This window comes from Lichenostomus cassidix, chromosome 10 (assembly GCF_008360975.1).
Source record: "Lichenostomus cassidix isolate B80296 chromosome 10, HeHo_3.0, whole genome shotgun sequence".
In the NCBI taxonomy this organism is placed as follows: Eukaryota; Metazoa; Chordata; class Aves; order Passeriformes; family Meliphagidae; genus Lichenostomus; species Lichenostomus cassidix.
In genome coordinates this window covers 19,946,539-19,964,041 of record NC_139491.1, presented here as the reverse complement: position 1 = coordinate 19,964,041, position 17,503 = coordinate 19,946,539, and the positions used below count along the sequence as shown (strand labels likewise).

The following is a 17,503-nucleotide window of genomic DNA, read 5'->3' as shown; positions in this document are numbered from 1 at the left end:
TTCTTGCTGCTCATCAACTGGGTCTGGTCTCTTCCAGGAGCCCAGGAGAGCATCTCCTGGGAGGTCCAGCGCTATGACGGCTGGTACAACAATCTGCTGCATCACAGCTGTGGCTCTGTGGGTGAGTGCCAGGCCTTGGTATGGGAATGGTGGGATGGGGCAAGGTGAGCTGCCCTTTGGGCATCTGGCTTGCTTTGTGGCTGAGATAGAAACCTTTCTGACCTGAGCATGAACCAAGCAGGTGAGCAGACAATGCCACCTCCCATGGCCCTCAATGGTCCCTAGATGCACCTGAGAGCCATGTTAGAGCAGTGTGAAGGGGCCAGGCAGCCCATGTCTGGGCATTGCCACATTTAGCTGCTGCCCAGGCACAATCTGCAGGTCATGCTGATGTTGGATCAGTCCCAGAGCAAAGCTGTGCCTTTGTGAGATCACTCAGAATATCCAAGGCAAGAGGGACCCAGCTCTTTTCAATAGGTGTGTCGGTAGTGGTGAGGGATCCTAGAGCTGCAAAAAGCCATCTTTAGCCAAAATCAGCATGCAGTTTAACCAGGATTCAACACAAGGCTAGTGATGAAAGAGTTCAGGATGCTCCAGGCATGCTGGTCCAGGCATGCTGGACCTATTGATTTTCTGCCCTGTGCAGAGCTGATGTCATGTACTGTTTGGTACTGGGAGAGGCATTTGGAATTTCCCTCTGCCAGCGGTGAACAGCTTCCTCATGCCTACATCTGGTCCATGGGCTCAGCTCTAGGTGTTCCTGAGCCAGGGACCAGGGCAGATCAGGCAGGACCTTCAAAGTTTTCATTGGAGATTCTGAATCCTCATTTCTGGCAGCTCAGGTTGGTCACTGATGTGGTGACACAGTACAAGGTGCAGTCGCAGTTGCACAGTTTCCTCTGAGTCCAAATGGCTCTCCAACATGACATGTGTCACCAGCCCTGTGGTAACATCAATGCCTTCCAGGAAAATAGAGCTCTGGCAGACCAAGTCTTCTTCTTCTAGAGCAGAGAGATCAGACCTTAACTTTTGGAAAAGAATATATGAAACTAAGCCCCAGACTAAGACAAGAATTCAGGATTTCCCTCAGCTCTGGGGAGCTCCAGAAAATGGAGCCCACCACACTGGTGACAAGCCTTTCAAAATCAGTGAGAAATTACCTCCTGCCTCTGGCTTTTCAGTTTTGGGACCAGCAGTGTGTGCAAAGTAAGGGTGTTTCTCATTTTTGCACCTGTCTCGCTGCCTCTCTGGCTGCTCTTTGTCCTATTCCCTATGGTGCTGGCAAACACCACACTTGTTTAGGATGGCATAGTCAACATGGGGCAGCTTAACATCACTCCAGTCACCCACTGGAGCACCACCCCAGACCTCCAGGAGGCAACAGAGATGCACACAGACAAGAGAAGGACAACTGGAAGAGAGGAAGATGGAGGATCCCTCCTGGTTTTAAGAGGACTGATCCCAGTGTTGCATGTTCTTGGCCACTCTAAGAACCTATACCATCCTCTTGCTCTCTTCTGGGACCTGCACACACGTCCATGCATCCTGCTCTGGCTGTGCCTCCCACAGGACCCATTCCATGTTTTTTCATGCTGCAGGAGCCAGGCTGCTGCGTCTCCTGCCAGCCAACTACGCAGATGGCGTCTACCAGGCACTGCAGGAGCCCCGTGTGCCCAACGCTCGCCAGCTCAGCAACACGGTCGCACGAGGACCCTCGGGGCTGCCCTCCCGCAGGAACACAACAGTGCTGGCTGTCTTCTTTGGTAAGACCTGGGGCCTGACACTGACTTGAAAAATGGTGGTTTGGGTGGAAAAATGTTGGTTTCTCACACACCCAGGGCCATTCATCAGAGAGGTCCTCACCCAGCCCTCCACAATAGACCCACATGTGGATATCAGACCTACAAAACCTTGGGTACCACTGTACCACAGCACTTTCCAGCCAAGAGAGTTTGTGTGGATTTTCAGTGACCTTTGCCAGTTGAACCAAGTGCTGATATTTGTCATTTGGGAACTTCCTCATTTGTTTTAGCAGTGGCTTGCTAAACAAATGTTTTTGTTTTAGCATGGCAAAAACATGGAACAGATCTGATGAGAGCCATGCTGGGCTGAACTGCTGCAAGTCAGAGCAGATTTTTCTGTCTCTCAGGAGCTTAGTGGGGTCTTGGGTCTCCAGGCCCAGAGATGTCTGTCTCTGGGAAATCATAAAATTCCAGAATGATTGCGTTGGAACGGACCTCAACCGTCACCTTGTTCCATTAGGCCAGGTTTCTACAAGCCCTGTTCAACCAGGTCTTGATCACCCTTGCTGCATATGGTGATGCCCTCAGCCCACCCACAGCTGCCCACCCTCATGTCCTGCTGGGGACAGTCCTCCCAGTTGGTGACAGTGCTTCGGTCTCTGTCAGGTTTCCATGTGCTCTTGGACATCCTGGAGATGGAGAAACCCGGCTGCCCTGCTGAGTTCCTCAACATCTACATCCCATCTGGAGACCCAGTGTTTGACCCTGCTGGCACTGGAGATGTGGTCCTGCCCTTCCAGCGCATCCACTGGGCAGCAGAGACAGGACAGAGTCCCAACAACCCCAGGGAACAGGTAGGTGTGGTTTCTTCTGCTCTTTGTCTTTAGTCTAAATTCCTCTTCACCCACCATCAGGATCTGTAGCAGCCAAGAGAGTTTATAAAAATAAAATGAGAGCACCACTATTTCCCTAAAAAGATACGTCTCTCAAGTGTTTGAACCAATGAAATGAACCCATAGTAAACCTCCAAGTTTCACATTGAGCAACAGTAGTGGGTGCCCGAGGTCAAAGCATTTCCTGGTCAAAGAAAAGGTAATTAGGTCCGTTAATTATCATACACTGTTTTAGGCACTAACTCCTATCTTTAATAATGTATCACAAAGCTGAGCTGGCACTATGCTTCCCTGAATTTCAGTAATTTTGGAAAATTAAGCCAGGTTTTCCCTCAATTTCTCTGGATTTTACTGTGCTGCTTTGTGTTCCCTAGATTTTGTTCATGCTGGAGAGCTTCCCAGCCAAAATCACCAATGTGAAATAACCCCCAGAACCCTGTATGTGACAAACCCTGATGAGACCAGTTTAGCAAGTCATGTTTTTAGCAAAATTTAAAAGCTTAGAAAAATGGAAACTTCAGCATGTTTTCAGAATAAAAAAGGATGTTTTGAAGCAAACATTCGGCAGGGGAGATACTCAGCATGGTGCCAGGAGAGTGGGACTTCCTGCTGCAAGGTCAGAGGGGACAGCTCTGATGTTCCAGGTTTCCCCAGAGATGGGTTTAGTCCCCTTCCAGCCTACCTAAGGACTCACAGATATCTGTTTCTGGGCATAGTCAAAATAATTGGGGAAAAAACACCCCCAAATGTACTTTTAAAAAGCCTGGACCTGTTCTTCTCCTATACCTGGCACTAATTCTCAAAGTTTGTACAGACATTGTCTGTGTATTTATTTGCATTTTGAAAGCTCTGGTTAAAACATGGTTAAAACAGACCTCTTTGCAAGAACAGAAGAGACAGACTGGGGCTTTCCAGGCCTCTTTTTTACACCTTTCTGCTGAAATCCCAGCACCTGTTAATGCCTGTTCCCTGTGCCTGCCCTAGACCAACGAGGTGACGGGCTGGCTGGACGGCAGCTCCATCTATGGCCCATCGCACTCCTGGAGCGATGCCCTGAGAAGCTTCTCAGGGGGACAGCTGGCATCAGGGCCCAACAGGAACCTCCCAAGGCAGACAGATGGGAGGGTTCCCATGTGGAAGGCATTGGATCCATCCACGGGACAGGGTGGTCCCCAAGGGATCTATGGTAATGGTGGCAGTCCAATAGCTTTTCATCCTTGACTGGGAGCAGGGGGAGCAGGAGGTCCCTGGAGCTAAACCCAGAGTGGACCCCAGGAAAGGCTAAAGGGCAAGGGGTGGAGGGAGGCAGGACACATGGGTCAGGAGGGTGGTGGGAGAGCAGTCCATTTCCCAAGGGGGTGGAAGATTCAAGCCCCAGTGAAACCATCCCAGCAAGGGCACACCATGAACTCCGGAGGCCACATGCCCACAAGGCAACGTCAGAGACCAGCTCTGATCCCAGACAATCTCCTCTGGGGAAAAGGGCTGCTGCTGGTACAAACCTGCTCAGCTTGCTTTGAATTCCTCACCTGCCCAACCTTTGGTCCATGCTGAGGGCCTGGTGCTGATTCTCGCTCACTCAGGTTGCTGGTCTCCCTGGGGAGGAAGGAAAGGCAAAGGGACAAGGGGACACTGGGCTGTATCCACAGACCTGGATGTGCTCCTCCAGCCATGGGCAAAGCTAGACCCAGTGGTAACATCCCCCACTGATGGTCATGGTGGCTCTTGCAGACCTGGGGAGTGCCTGGGGGAACGAGAACCCCTTCCTGCAGGCTGAGACCATTGCCTGGTTTCGGTACCACAACCACCTGGCCACAGCACTGGCCCAGAAGCATCCTGCCTGGTCCGATGAGGATCTCTTCCAGCACACTCGCAAGAGGGTCATCGCCACTTTCCAGGTGAGGGATGGGACCCCCCAGTCCTGCTGGGACCCCCACCATCCTGCATGGCTCTGGCCCTGACTCAGCTTCCCTGTTTCCTAGAGCATCGTTCTGTATGAGTGGCTGCCAACCCTGCTGGGGACACAGGTCCCAGAGTACCAAGGTGAGGGGTAGGGAAGCAACTGAATGTTGGAAGCAGGGGTGGGGGGACCAGGGCAGCTGGTGGGTGGAGAAGGAGAGGGAGCTTGGCCCCTTTTCCCTCCAGCCTGGCTGCTGCCCCACAGGTTACCAGCAGCACCTGGACCCAAGCCTCTCGCCAGAGTTTGTAGCAGCTGCAGGGCAATTCCTGGCCACCATGGTGCCTCCAGGTGTTTACAAGAGGTAGGACCAGCCTGGCAGGACTGTGGGACTGCAGTGCCTGTGTCAGGAGAGGGGATGCCCGAGCTGTGTTGGTGCCTGGGGATGGTCTTTTTCCGATGGTCTTTTTTTGGATGGTCTCTGTCCCTTTTCCATGTCCTGCCATGGGCTGGGGCAGCCAAGCCTTGTCTTTGGGTAGCCCTGACTGGGGGCTATGGGTCTAATCCTCTTCTGTTGTTCCAGAGACACCAAGTGCCAGTTCCAGAATGTGTCTGGCTCCAGTGGCTCATTCCCAGCAGTGCGGCTCTGTAACAGCTACTGGAGCAGAGAGGTACGGGGGAAGGGAGCACAGGATGTTGCAGGCTGGCAAGGGGGCTTCATCCCTTGTTCTGTGTTATGGAGGACCCCACAGGGGTCTGAAAGGGAAATTGGGTGCAGAGCATGACAGCCAGGCCAGGGGTGAGAAATCCTCCCCATCCAGCATCCCCAGCCTTCAGCCGTGTCAGGCTCAGACCTCAAGTTTGAGCTGATGTAAAGAAAATGAGCCGGGAAGAAGTCCCCAGTTCCTCTACATCCAGGGTCTGCACCCCTGGGGGCACCAGTTTAGGGTTGTGGGGCTACCTCCCATCCTTGGTCATGTAAGAGGAATCACTTGGTCTTCCCATGTCCTCCCAGAGCTCTGGGCTGCAGCAGGCAGAAGATGTGGACAACCTCCTGCTGGGGATGGGCTCACAGATTGCAGAGCAGGAGGACAATATTGTGGTGGAAGATCTCCAAGGTCTGTACTGCAGCTGTGCCTTGGTGGGGTACTTCTACTCTTGAGGTGGGGGGGGGGGGGCAAAGAGGGGAAGGAGATCCCATTGCCTCCTCCAGGAACACCCAACCACATGCTTCAGCTTCAGCCTTATTAATGGAGGTGCAGAGAAGCTAACAGGACACACTAAGCGTGTCTGTGGGACCATTCTGGCAAACACATGGAGATGATCTCCATGTTTGGTATAGCTCATGGCGTGGTTCCTCCAGCTCTGCCTTGTCATCACCATGGCTTCACATCCACTCACAGATTACTGGTACGGGCCCCTGAAGTACTCCCGCACTGACTATGTGGCCAGCTGGGTTCAGCGTGGGAGAGACCTTGGCCTGCCAACCTATAACCAGGCCCGGGAGAGATTTGGGTTGAAACCTCTCCAAAACTGGTCAAACCTTGCCCCACACCTGGAGCCACAGGTAACAGGGAACTGGTCTAGGTAAGGAATGTGTGTGGGCCAAAGGATGATGGAACATTCCAGGCAGGAATTGAATTCTGCAGCATTGTAGGAAGAGGGAGATCAGTGCATGTCCTGCCCTGGCTGATTTTCATGCCTGCAGGGGGATAACTGTGTTATTTTCATTCTTGCGTTGGGGTAACTGTGTAATTACATGGCATGAATAAACCATCCTGCCCCAGTGCTAAACTCCTGTTCTACCAGGCACTCTGCTTCTCCTGCAGCTGAGATGCTCTGGGAGTGATGCTCAGTTGTTCAAGTTCAAACCATGAGCTTGAGGTTGTGTGGGGCTCAGCATCCTCCCAGCCCACAGATGTGTGATGCCTGGGAAATGCACATTCCTTACTCCTCCTAAGGCTTGCCAAGACTTTCTGATGCCCTGGCAGAATTCCCTGTGCTCACATATGTGCGATGGTGGTTTTTCACCAGGTCCTGCAGAAGGTCGCTGCCCTGTATGCCAACAATGTGGCTGGGCTGGAGCTGCTCCCGGGTGGCATGCTGGAGGCTGATGGCTCCCTCTTCTCTACCATCATCCTGGACCAGTTTGTGCGCCTGCGTGATGGTGACAGGTTTTGGTTTGAAAATACCAAGAATGGGTAAAGGCCTCTTCCCTATCTGGCAGCTGCTCTGCAAACCCCAGTAACACATGGAAACTGGGGCTGGAGGAAAAAGTATCCTCCAGCTTTCTCAGTTCCCTCCTGTTGCTGCTCAGTAGCACCTGGGGCCACCACTTGTCTCCACGTCCTTTTCCTCAGGCTGTTCACAGAGGAGGAAATCAGGGAGATCCGTAACACCACTTTTCATAGCGTTCTGACTGCCATCACCTATGCCAAATCCACAGACCTCCAGCCCCATGTGTTCATCTGGAGAGATGGTGAGTGCACTGTGTCCATTTACTGTAAGCATTTCATTTGGGTTACATTCCAGCCCTTGCAAAGTGTTTTTGTTTCCCTGGTGTGCATTCCTTTTAATCACACCAGGAGGACGCCCTAGATTTGGAACATCTGGATGAGCAGAGGCTCTGAGCCTCAGTTTGCTGGGGCCCAGGGTACCTCTTGCTCAGCCCATCCCGTCGGGAGAGGTGATAGTGCTGAACCTCCAGAGCACTTGAGTCCAGTTTTGTGCTTGGTTTGCAGTGGCAGGCAAAGGTTTACCCCAAACCCAAAGGCCTGTCCCCAAGATCTGGAGTTTAACACAAGCACCCAAATTTTGCAGTGCTCCCTGGGTCACTCAGCCATGAACCCCATCAGCATCTTAAAGCAGAGATTTCTGGGGGTGATGCAGGTGAGATGGGTACAAGGTCAAGGACACTCACAATCTATGCTATCCTTGCAGGGGACCCATGCCCCCAGCCCCAGCAGCTGACAGCTCAACACCTGGCCAACTGCACACCCATGATAGTGCTGGACTACTTTGCAGGCAGCGGCGCAGGCTTCGGGATCATCATTGTTGTCCTCTGCTGTCTGCCCTTGGGTTTGTCACTCTGTTTCTTAACCCCTCTCCTCTTCAACCTCTCCACCAGAGAAAGGGGCCGAGTGCCCATGGACAAAGAACCTCCCAGCAGGAGCTGCTGAGTCCTGGTCACTTCTGAGGTGCTTGAGCTGACAGGGTCCTTGGGCACCAGGAGGGAGCCAAAAGTGGGAAGGAGCTTTGTGATCTCTCATGCCTCCTTCTCCCATGTGTCCCCAGTGACTCTGTTCATTGCCTGGGTTGTTGCTGCATTCCGCAAGAGAGATTTCAAGAAGCTGCAGAGGAAGCAGGGCACCAGCGTGCGCAGGGAGGTGTCCAGCGAGACTGTACAAGGTGAGGTGGCACTATCAACCCTGTGATGGCATCTGGTGATGCTGCTGCAGTCAGGGATCAAGGCAGGGCTGGGCCTGGGGCTTATACCTAGATGGTATGTAAGGAGGAACTGTTTTTCCAGGAGCATAATCAAACAGGGGAACAGTGAGCCCAGAGAGTTTGGTAACCCATCCTATCCAAGACCTGACCAGAAAAAGTCTTGAGCAGACCGACCTGTGGCTGGTCCTACATTGGGCAGGAGGTTGGGAAAGAGACCCTTTCAACCTGAGTCTTTTCCAACTTGAGTCATCCTATGACCCTCTAATTCCAGTCCTCCCCAGAGCACACCTTGCCTGAAGGAAACCTGTGTAGAGTAATTTCACCAGTAGCTCCAGGACAGGAACTGTATCTCCTTGCTCTGGACACTGGAAAAATCCTACCTCCCTCCATAGTCTGTACTCCTCCTTTGTCCATGTGCTTGAGCTCTGCAGCTGGGAGATAATCATTATTCCTTTAAGATGTGACTGTGCACGAAATCACTCCCAAACTGCATCTCAGTGAAAGAGTTTTGGGATGAGTAGGAGCCTTTCCAGTTAAGTCCTGTGCTCTCTCCCAGCAGCCATGGAGTGGCATGGGCCCAAGACAGAAAACTCTCCTGTCTACATTCAACTCCAAAGTGACAAAGTGCTCAAAGTGCTGGATAGCAGAGGGTCTGTGCTCCGGAGCATCAACCTGAAAGCCCATCAAAGAGTGGAGGTGATCCTCTCCAACAACAAAGGGAACAAAGCTCTGCTCCTGAAGAGCCCCAAGGAGTACGACCTGGTGAGTACCATGGTGCTCATCTTCCCCTGGATCCTCCATAGTCCTCTGTGTCACTCAGCTGGAGGCACTGGGAGCAGTGTAAGTTCTTGAAGGGAGGTTGTGGCCTCCTGAGAACCACCAGGTCCAGCAAATACCATGGAGCTGAGTGTCTGATGATCACAGCTAGTCGGTGGGTCCTTTGCAGGTGCTGCTCTTCAGTGAGGAGGCTGGGAGGAGCATCTTTGTAGGGAAGCTACAAGACTATTTGAAGGAGAGCGGCTTTGACCTGCATCTGTCTGAGATGAAGGAGCAGAACCTGATGAAATGGGCAGTCACCCAGGAGCAGAGAAAACAAATTCTGGAGACTTTCTTCAGGCACCTGTTTGCTCAGGTGTGTAGAGGTGTAACAAACTCTGATGTGTGGGGGGAAGACATTTTTGATTAAGCAATGAATGTTGGGACTGGAGCTCTCTGTAAGAGCTGGTAAGCCACGCACAAGGAAGCTGCCCATACTTCCAGGACTGAGGGACATTTTCCTTTGCAGAAGACGAAGGGAGATTTGCTGCAGTGACACAAGTGTCTACGGTACCAGAGAGTTTTGGGTGCTGTAACAGGTCTCCAGAGTGATCAGTGGCACAGAGTGTGAAAAGTCAACATTGTGTAGAAGGGACATGGGAGTTTCCCATGGTATCTGCCATGAGTTTTGTGCCAAGGAGCCACCAGTCTTTGTGCAATAGGTCAGAAAGAAAACACCAGCCTTCTGCTCTGCTATCACTCACAGGATTTCTTTTGTGGGACACAACCTGCAGGTGCTGGAAATCGATAGATCTGATGCCGGGGAGCTCAGCTTTGAATCTTCGCAGAAGGCAAGGGAGTCTCTAACGTGTGAGCTGAGCAGGACTGAGTTTGCTGAAGCCCTGGGGCTCAAAGCCCACTCCATGTTTGTGGAGTCCATGTTCTCCCTGGCTGACAAAGATGGCAATGGCTACATCTCCTTCCGGGAATTCCTGGACATCTTGGTGGTCTTCATGAAAGGTGGGAGCTGGAGCTGGTTAATGCCTCCACCTGCTGCCCTTGGTCCTGTTTCTAGGCTCTGGCAGAGTGAAGGACAAGATTCACCCACTAGGTCAACCTGTAGGCACTGCTACTGCTTAAAATTCCCTTTATTCAGGACAGCTTCAACTTGGGTTATAGGGCATGACAATGCAATTGTGTTTTCTTGAAGATGATTCATGAGGGCAGCTGTTTTCCACCACCACAGATGTGTCTACCCTGTCTCCTGAAGGGACTATGCATCCTGTACTTGAGAGATCAAAGCAACTATGTCTGAGATTCTCCCTAAATGACCACTGGAAAGATGGATTCATAGGGGAGGTGTTGAATGACAGATTCAATCAAAACAACTCCTAGAAAACTCATTGCTGTGCAAAAGCACATTTTGACTTTCCAAAATAATGCACAGGAAAGAATGTGTATCTACCCAATATTTCACCTTGCACTTGAGAGTCAAGTGGAAGGGTGAGGTTTCACTGCTGCAGGTCCAGACCCTAAAAACAATGTACAAAAACATGTACAAAAACATGTTTGTTGATGAAAATAGGATATTGTTTTTACTTTGCCTCTCTCCCTCCCCACCAGGGTCCCCAGAGGAGAAGTCAAAGGTGATGTTCAGGATGTATGACATTGATGAGAATGGGTTCCTCTCCAAAGAGGAGTTTCTGAGGATGCTCAGGTACTCTTCCTCCTCTCTCCTAATGTTTTCACAATGTTTATTAGACATGTCTTCAGAAATAGCTCCCAGTTTCTGTGCCTCAGGCCCCAAGAAGCCATGGGCTCAACACTCGCAACCAAGAGTCAATTTCTCCCTGCATTATTTGAGAGATCAGCTGATGTTCCCATCTCTCCTGCTTGCTGCAGGTCCTTCATTGAGATCTCCAACAACTGCCTGTCAAGAGAACAGGCAGAGCAGGTGACTGAGTCCATGTTCCGGGCCTCGGGGTTTCAGGACAAGGATGAGCTGACATGGGAAAATTTCCACTACATGCTGCGGGACCACGACAGCGAGCTTCGGCTCACCCAGCTCTGTGTCAAAGGTCAGTGGGCACGAGCACTGGGTCACCCCAGGTCCTGCAAGGCTGGAAGCAACGGGCAGCACCCAATAAGGAACTCTCAAATCCTGGCCCATTCAATCTCCCTAACCCAACTGCAGTAATAGGGCATCAGCTGTTGCTTCATGTGTGACACGTTTGGGTCAGTTCAGAGCTTCTCCCTGCCCACAGGAGATTCCTAAACTTTGTCTTGCACACTCTGAAAGGCTGTTTGTCCTTTTGGCTCCTCAAAGGTGTCCCTGAGGTGTTCAAGCAAAACCTGCACAACTGTGTCTCCTTCATAAAAAAGAAAGAGCCAAAAGGGTAAGCTCCCCTCCTTAGTGTCACTGTTGCTATTCCTTCTCTTTCGGCCCTGGCTCACATCTATCCTTCACCCCAACCCTTCCAACAAATGGTCCCACCAGATGTTGGAACTCAGTGCTGGGGAAGGGGTGGGAGGTGCACACTGGGCACTGCAGTGGGACTGCCATCCTCTGCCCCAGGCACAGCCAGAGGGGAGGAACTGCCTCCTGCAGAGCCCTGTTGCATCCTCTGTGTGGAGATGGGAGTCCCGCCTTGCTTTTCAGAGGGAGGGGCTATTTTGGAGTGAATCCAGACCATGTGCAATTACAGTTAATGCAAGCGGGAAAGAGCTGGACATGTTCCCAGCTGAGCCTGAGATGGGAAGTGGAGAAAAAGGGAAAAGTTTGGCAAGAACTTCCAGCAAATAGAGCTTTGGGCTAGACATAGCTCTATTTCCACAGAACCATCTCAGACGAGAAGAAAGACCCAAATCTGGACCCTGTGAGTCACTACATGGAGCAAAAAGGGCAAGAACTGAGGAAGAGAGCAGGAAGAAAGTGAGTTGCCTCTCCAGGTGTGCCTCTGGGATTTGGGCTCAGCCTGCTTGCTGTTTCTCACATCTCCATGTCAGACAAGGTAGCCCTCCAGTCAAATGGCACTGCTCCAAGGAGGCACTCACTGACCAAGGAGCTACAGGAACAGACCCACCTTGGCAGGATGGTGCCGTACCTGGCTCTGGGTGATGTGTCTCTACAAAAAAAACAAATTAAGTGGCCAGCTCCAGAGGCTGGGATAGTGGTTTGTAGAGAGGGGTCTTGTCTGACAGTTCCTGTCTGTGCTCCTCTGCCCCTTGGGATGCTACTGGTTTGCCTGGGCTGCCTACAAGAGCTGCAGGAGAGAATTTGGTCCTCCCTGCTGTGGCAGCAACAAGTATTTCTTCAAGGAAGTAGTTCAGCCATTGTTATTGATAGCCAGAATATCTCAGTTTGCCTTAATTGCACCAATTAAGGAAATACCCCTTTTGTGGGATAATTTTTGACAGTGGAATATTACTGTGAAATTATATTTTACAGTTCTTATCTTATGGTTTCATTACTGAGTCACTGTATCCACATTTGTTAACAGTTTTTTAAGGCCTTGTAGAGCAGGCTGACCTGAGATCACCCTCTGGTGTGCTCTGCATCACTGATGTGCAGGGGTGATCGCGGTACTTTGGGAGACAGCCCAAAACTGGGCCCTCAGCCATTTCTTGCTGGGGAAACCTCGCAGTGACACCAGCACTCTTGTATTTGCTAGGGCAAACCAGTACCAGCTGCATCTGTACACAGAAGCACAACGGAAGAAGTACGAAAGGAACAGAGTTCACCAGAAGATCCAGGAGTTCAAGCGCTTTGTTGAGAATTACCGGCGCCACATTGTCTGTGTTGTCCTCTTCTCCGCTATCACCGCCGGCGTCTTCGCAGAGAGAGCCTACTGTGAGTGCCCACCCAGTCTTGCTGCAGGAGTTGTGGGCTGGTGCCTCAAAGCTGGTGGTTGCCTGGGGCATGATGGGGAATTGCCCAGCACAACTTCGGGCAACAGTTTTAGTCCTCCCCTGGAATGACCAAAGGATCACTGAGGTTGAAAGGGATCTCTGGAAGGGTCTGGTCCAGTGCCCTGCTCAGAGCAAGCCCACTTCCAAAGCTGAATGAGGCTGCTGAAGGTCTTGTCTAGAGAAGGTGTGAAGAGTTCCAAGGCTGGTGATTCAAACACCTTGCTGGGCCTGTGCTAGTTTTTGACCATCCTCCCTGTGAAGAGTTTTTATTTTACATCAAACCTGAACTTCCTACAGTGAAACTCATGCTCTTACCTCACATCCTTCCACTGTGTATCTCTGAAAAAGATTTGATCTGTGTGCCCATGAAATGGCTGCAGACAGCCAGCTTCCCTGACCTGTCTCCTCCAGCCTGAACAAGCCCTTTCCTTTGCCTTTCCCTCAGCCTTTCCCTTGCATGATGTCCTCCAGCTCCCACCCATCCTGGTGGTCTCCACTGGACTTGTTCCAGTTTATGGACACCTCTTATATTGGATTCTCCAGCTGAGGCCACAGTCCCAAGGTGCACATTCCCCAGTGGACATTCTTCTCCCTGGATCTCCTTGTCATCCAGCAGTTCTAGGGCCCTTTCCCCATGCAAACCCATCCCTGGTGTCCTCTTTTTGGAGGAACCATACAGGTGGCTGTCCCCTTGTTCCAGGAAGGGTCATGGCCCTCAGCACTGGGCAAGTGATACCCCCTCTGCTTTCTCTCCCCAGACTATGCCTTTGCATCCCCCAGCACTGGAATTGCACAGACCACCTTTGTGGGGATCATCATCTCCCGGGGATCAGCTGCCTCCATCTCCTTCATGTACTCCTACATCCTGCTTACTATGTGCCGCAACCTCATCACTGTCCTGCGGGAGACCTTCCTCAACCATTACATCCCCTTTGATGCCGCCGTTGACTTCCACCGCTGGATTGCTATGGCAGCCCTGATTTTCTCAGGTAGGTGGGCTGCTGGGGGATGTACCACCCACAAGAAGAAGACCCGCCCATCACACTATGGCAGGACCAGACAGAAGCCTAAAGACCTTGCAGAGACATAGATGCCTTGTACTACAGAAGAGGAGGAATCTCTGGGTCCCTGGGGACATCAGCAAAGTCTGACACATCTCCATCCACATCAAAGGATGCTTCTTTCACTGTGTTTTTGTCTCTTACAGTGCTCCACACTGCAGGTCACGTGGTGAACGTCTACATCTTCTCAGTCACACCTCTCAGTGTGCTGTCCTGCCTCTTCTCCAGTGTCTTTACAAATGATGGGTAGGTGGAATTGAAATCAGAGTCCAGACAGTGTCCTGGGCATGGAGACAAATGAAAATGGAAACCATGACTTCACTCTGGTCACTACATGGTGCAATCTCTTGTCCTTCTCCAGGTCACAGCTCCCACAGAAGTATTACTGGTGGTTCTTCCAGACTGTTCCAGGTGCAAACACCTAGCAGACAAACCTGCATGCCTGTGCCTAGGATGGGCAGCCCTCTGCCCTGTCCAGGTAGAACCCCTATGGGGCTGCCCTGTTCCCCACCACAGGGCTTCCCAACTCTTCCTCTCACAGGCATGACAGGAGTGCTGCTTCTCATGGTCCTTGCTGTGATGTACGTGTTTGCCACCCACCACTTCCGACGTGTCAGCTTTCAGGGCTTTTGGATCACTCACCACCTCTACATGCTACTCTACATCCTGGTAAAGGATTTGGGCTGGGAGGAAGGGAGGGATGGTGCTGATGCACTGCAAGCCTGTAGGTCAAGTCAGTGTAGCTGATGAGATGGAACTGCAGGGGTGGTCCCAAGGGAGATGGTGGCCCCAGTCCTGGCTCCCCATTGCTGTTGAGCTGCCACCAAATCACCCCTGGGGTGATGACTTGCCTTGCCCCCTGCCCAGGTCATCGTCCATGGCAGTTACGCATTGATCCAGCAGCCCCGTTTCTACATCTACTTCATCATCCCAGCTCTTATCTACAGTGCGGACAAGCTGCTCAGCCTAAGCAGGAAGAAGGTGGAGATCAGTGTGGTGAAAGCTGAGCTCCTGCCCTCAGGTACCACAACATCCCTGGCCACACAGCACCAGCCCAGCCCAGGCTCCCCGCAAGAGCATCAGGGGCTGCAGTGATGCAAGAACATCAACTCCTAAATATCTCCACCTTAACAGAGCCTCTGTTCCCATATCCCCACAGGTGTCACCCACCTGCAGTTCCAGCGGCCACAGGACTTTGACTACAAGTCCGGGCAGTGGGTGCGCATCGCATGCGTGGCCCTGGGCACCACTGAGTACCACCCCTTCACACTGACCTCGGCGCCACATGATGACACGTTGAGCCTGCACATCCGCGCCGTGGGGCCCTGGACCACCCGCCTGCGGGAGCTCTACTCTCCAGAGAGCCTGGCCCTCCTCGGCACACTGCCCAAGGTGAGCCCTGCGCATGATGTTACCCAAGGGGACATCTGAGCCTGAGAGCATCTCGGCAACTGGTTGTGCCAAGCCTGAGGCACTTCTCCAGCCCTGAGGGCAGCCAAAACCTGGGCAAGGAGAGCCTTCTGCTAACAGCTGACTCCCTTCCAGCTCTACCTGGATGGGCCATTTGGGGAAGGCCACCAGGAGTGGAACAAGTTTGAGGTGTCGGTGCTGGTGGGAGGAGGCATCGGGGTAACACCCTTCGCATCCATTCTTAAGGACTTGGTCTTCAAGTCATCCATAAACTCCAAGCTGCTGTGTAAGAAGGTAAGAGGAGGCATCTGAAAGACATGCTGTCCTGAGAGGTCGGACTCAATGATCTCAGAGGTCTTTTCCAACTAATTGATTCTGTGATTCCATGATTCTGAGATGCCCCCTGCTGCTGCTGGCCTCTTTGGGGGTAAAATCCTCTGTGGAGCCCATGGACATGCATAAGGATGCTGGCCCCACTTTGAGCCTCATCCTCGTTTGCCACAGATCTACTTCATCTGGGTGACACGCACACAGCGGCAGTTTGAGTGGCTGACGGACATCATCCGGGAGGTGGAAGAGTCCGACAAGAACAACTTGGTCTCCGTGCACATCTATATCACACAACTGGCTGAGAAGTTCGATCTGCGCACAACCATGCTGGTGAGCCTGGACACCCAATGGGGAGGATGCCAGGCCAGGCCAGGCCGGGCCATGCCATGATGGGCTGTGCAGGGCTATGCTGGGCCATCTGAGGTGGACTGATCTCTCTTTCAGTACATCTGTGAGCGGCACTTCCAGAAGGTGCTGAACAAAAGCCTGTTCACAGGGCTGCACTCCATCACCCACTTTGGGCGCCCTCCCTTTGTACCATTCTTCAATTCGCTGCAGGAGGTGCACCCTGAGGTCAGTGTCCAACTGGGGATGGGAGGAGGTGGACCCACTGGGCAGTGTGTAGGACTGGTCCCAACCTGTCCCTAAGGTGCTGGAGACATCAGTGGCATCTGCAGCAAGAACAGGGCAGAAGGGGAATGAATCCTGCTTTCCCTCTGCAGCCAGGCTGAGCTGCAAGAGTCAGCAATGCTCCATACCAACCAAGCTATACCAGCTCCCCTGCTATTGCAGGACCCCAGCTGCAACTACTCACCAGAGCTGGGGGCTTCCATCCTTCCTCCATTGCCCTGGCAGCTCTGTGGGGAGGTGACAACCTCCTCAAAGCCTTCAGAGGCTGAGATAGACTGCTCAGCCAGCATCCATGCCCAAAGCTGTCAGAGGGCAAGGGATCAAGGGGAGCTGGACTGTGGAGAAAACCAGGGCTGCAGAGTCTGACTCCTTTGGCTCCCTCCTTCCCCAGGTGCAGAAGATCGGAGTGTTCAGCTGTGGCCCGCCTGGGATGACAAAGAGCGTGGAACAGGCTTGCCGGCAGATGAACAAGAAGGACCAGACCTACTTTGCACATCACTATGAGAATTTCTGACCCTACCCCACACTGTTTCACCCTCTGGCTGCAGTTTGCATTGTTCCACCACAGCACCTGCCAGCAATGCTTCAGGTGGACATAGTCCCAGGCTCTTACCCACCACCATCCCCAGTGGAAAGCCATCCACAGCCGAGAGTAGGGATGCTGAGACCCACAGAGCTGAGACTGGTGGCCAGTAAAGCCTTGCCATCTAATCATCACGCCACATGGCCATGGCCCCAGTGTGAACCCCTGAGCCCAGGGCATCCTGCTACCATCCACACAACCCTGCAGTCCCACGCCCAGGGTCAGGCTGGTATTTCCCAATTCAGAAAACCCAATGTTTGAGTTAAGCCCAGCTCTGCCACCTTAATCCCCCAAGACAGAGCTTGTGCTCTGCTGAGGCACTCAAGGAATGTCTCTGACCAGCTTTGGGGAACAACTTGGTGCCTGCAAAACCTGAATTCACCGCACTTTATTCCAAGACCTGGGTGATGAACAGATGGGGTGAGGAGCCAGAGAGCTCCCCACCTTCCCTTTTGAAACAGCTTTCCTCACACGCTTCAGTGCTTGCTTGTTAACTTAACTCTCCAAGCCTTCCCTGGGTTTGCTTAGGGCCTTAGTTGTGTTTGCACTGGCTTCTTCCAGCAGTGTCACTGTCCTTCAGAAATCAGTTGTGCTTGTCTAAATAATGCCTGGCTTTGCATTGCTGCTGCTTTTGTAGGCTGCAGTTGAGCTTAAATAAAGGTGATTGAAGTATTAAAACGCTTTCTTGCCTCCTGTAGTTGGGTCTCAGTCACTTGGAGACTTGTAATACTTGTGGCATAGTGCTGGCCTTGCTTCTGGCAGAGAGCATTAACTCCAGCCACTGGGAAATAGGCTAAACTGGAGTGAATTTCCACTGCACTGATGACGTACATGTGGTCAGAGTT

At 52.3% G+C, this 17,503-nt stretch overlaps 1 protein-coding gene across 4 annotated transcripts in view; it reads left to right on the top strand.

The window, feature by feature from the left end:
* The window catches only part of DUOX2 (dual oxidase 2), a 27,177-nt gene extending 9,841 nt beyond the window's left edge, over window positions 1–17,336 (top strand). For 3 of the 4 annotated variants that reach the window (XM_085071167.1, XM_085071166.1, XM_085071169.1), the window contains exons 3-34: window positions 38–121; window positions 1,599–1,763; window positions 2,409–2,596; window positions 3,620–3,821; window positions 4,367–4,533; window positions 4,618–4,678; window positions 4,800–4,896; window positions 5,116–5,203; window positions 5,548–5,650; window positions 5,936–6,099; window positions 6,567–6,733; window positions 6,893–7,011; window positions 7,473–7,610; window positions 7,827–7,940; window positions 8,536–8,741; window positions 8,926–9,111; window positions 9,530–9,755; window positions 10,359–10,452; window positions 10,638–10,813; window positions 11,062–11,131; window positions 11,572–11,667; window positions 12,407–12,585; window positions 13,403–13,633; window positions 13,852–13,951; window positions 14,067–14,116; window positions 14,247–14,374; window positions 14,573–14,726; window positions 14,865–15,097; window positions 15,251–15,409; window positions 15,620–15,775; window positions 15,890–16,018; window positions 16,467–17,336. In XM_085071167.1, coding sequence (XP_084927293.1) covers window positions 38–121; window positions 1,599–1,763; window positions 2,409–2,596; window positions 3,620–3,821; window positions 4,367–4,533; window positions 4,618–4,678; window positions 4,800–4,896; window positions 5,116–5,203; window positions 5,548–5,650; window positions 5,936–6,099; window positions 6,567–6,733; window positions 6,893–7,011; window positions 7,473–7,610; window positions 7,827–7,940; window positions 8,536–8,741; window positions 8,926–9,111; window positions 9,530–9,755; window positions 10,359–10,452; window positions 10,638–10,813; window positions 11,062–11,131; window positions 11,572–11,667; window positions 12,407–12,585; window positions 13,403–13,633; window positions 13,852–13,951; window positions 14,067–14,116; window positions 14,247–14,374; window positions 14,573–14,726; window positions 14,865–15,097; window positions 15,251–15,409; window positions 15,620–15,775; window positions 15,890–16,018; window positions 16,467–16,589 — 4,553 coding nt within the window. In that variant the 3' untranslated portion in view covers window positions 16,590–17,336. The remainder of the gene's footprint in view (window positions 1–37; window positions 122–1,598; window positions 1,764–2,408; window positions 2,597–3,619; window positions 3,822–4,366; window positions 4,534–4,617; window positions 4,679–4,799; window positions 4,897–5,115; window positions 5,204–5,547; window positions 5,651–5,935; window positions 6,100–6,566; window positions 6,734–6,892; window positions 7,012–7,472; window positions 7,611–7,826; window positions 7,941–8,535; window positions 8,742–8,925; window positions 9,112–9,529; window positions 9,756–10,358; window positions 10,453–10,637; window positions 10,814–11,061; window positions 11,132–11,571; window positions 11,668–12,406; window positions 12,586–13,402; window positions 13,634–13,851; window positions 13,952–14,066; window positions 14,117–14,246; window positions 14,375–14,572; window positions 14,727–14,864; window positions 15,098–15,250; window positions 15,410–15,619; window positions 15,776–15,889; window positions 16,019–16,466) is intronic. The other variant, XM_085071168.1, reaches the window with a different exon arrangement.
* The last annotated feature ends 167 nt before the right edge of the window (window positions 17,337–17,503 follow it).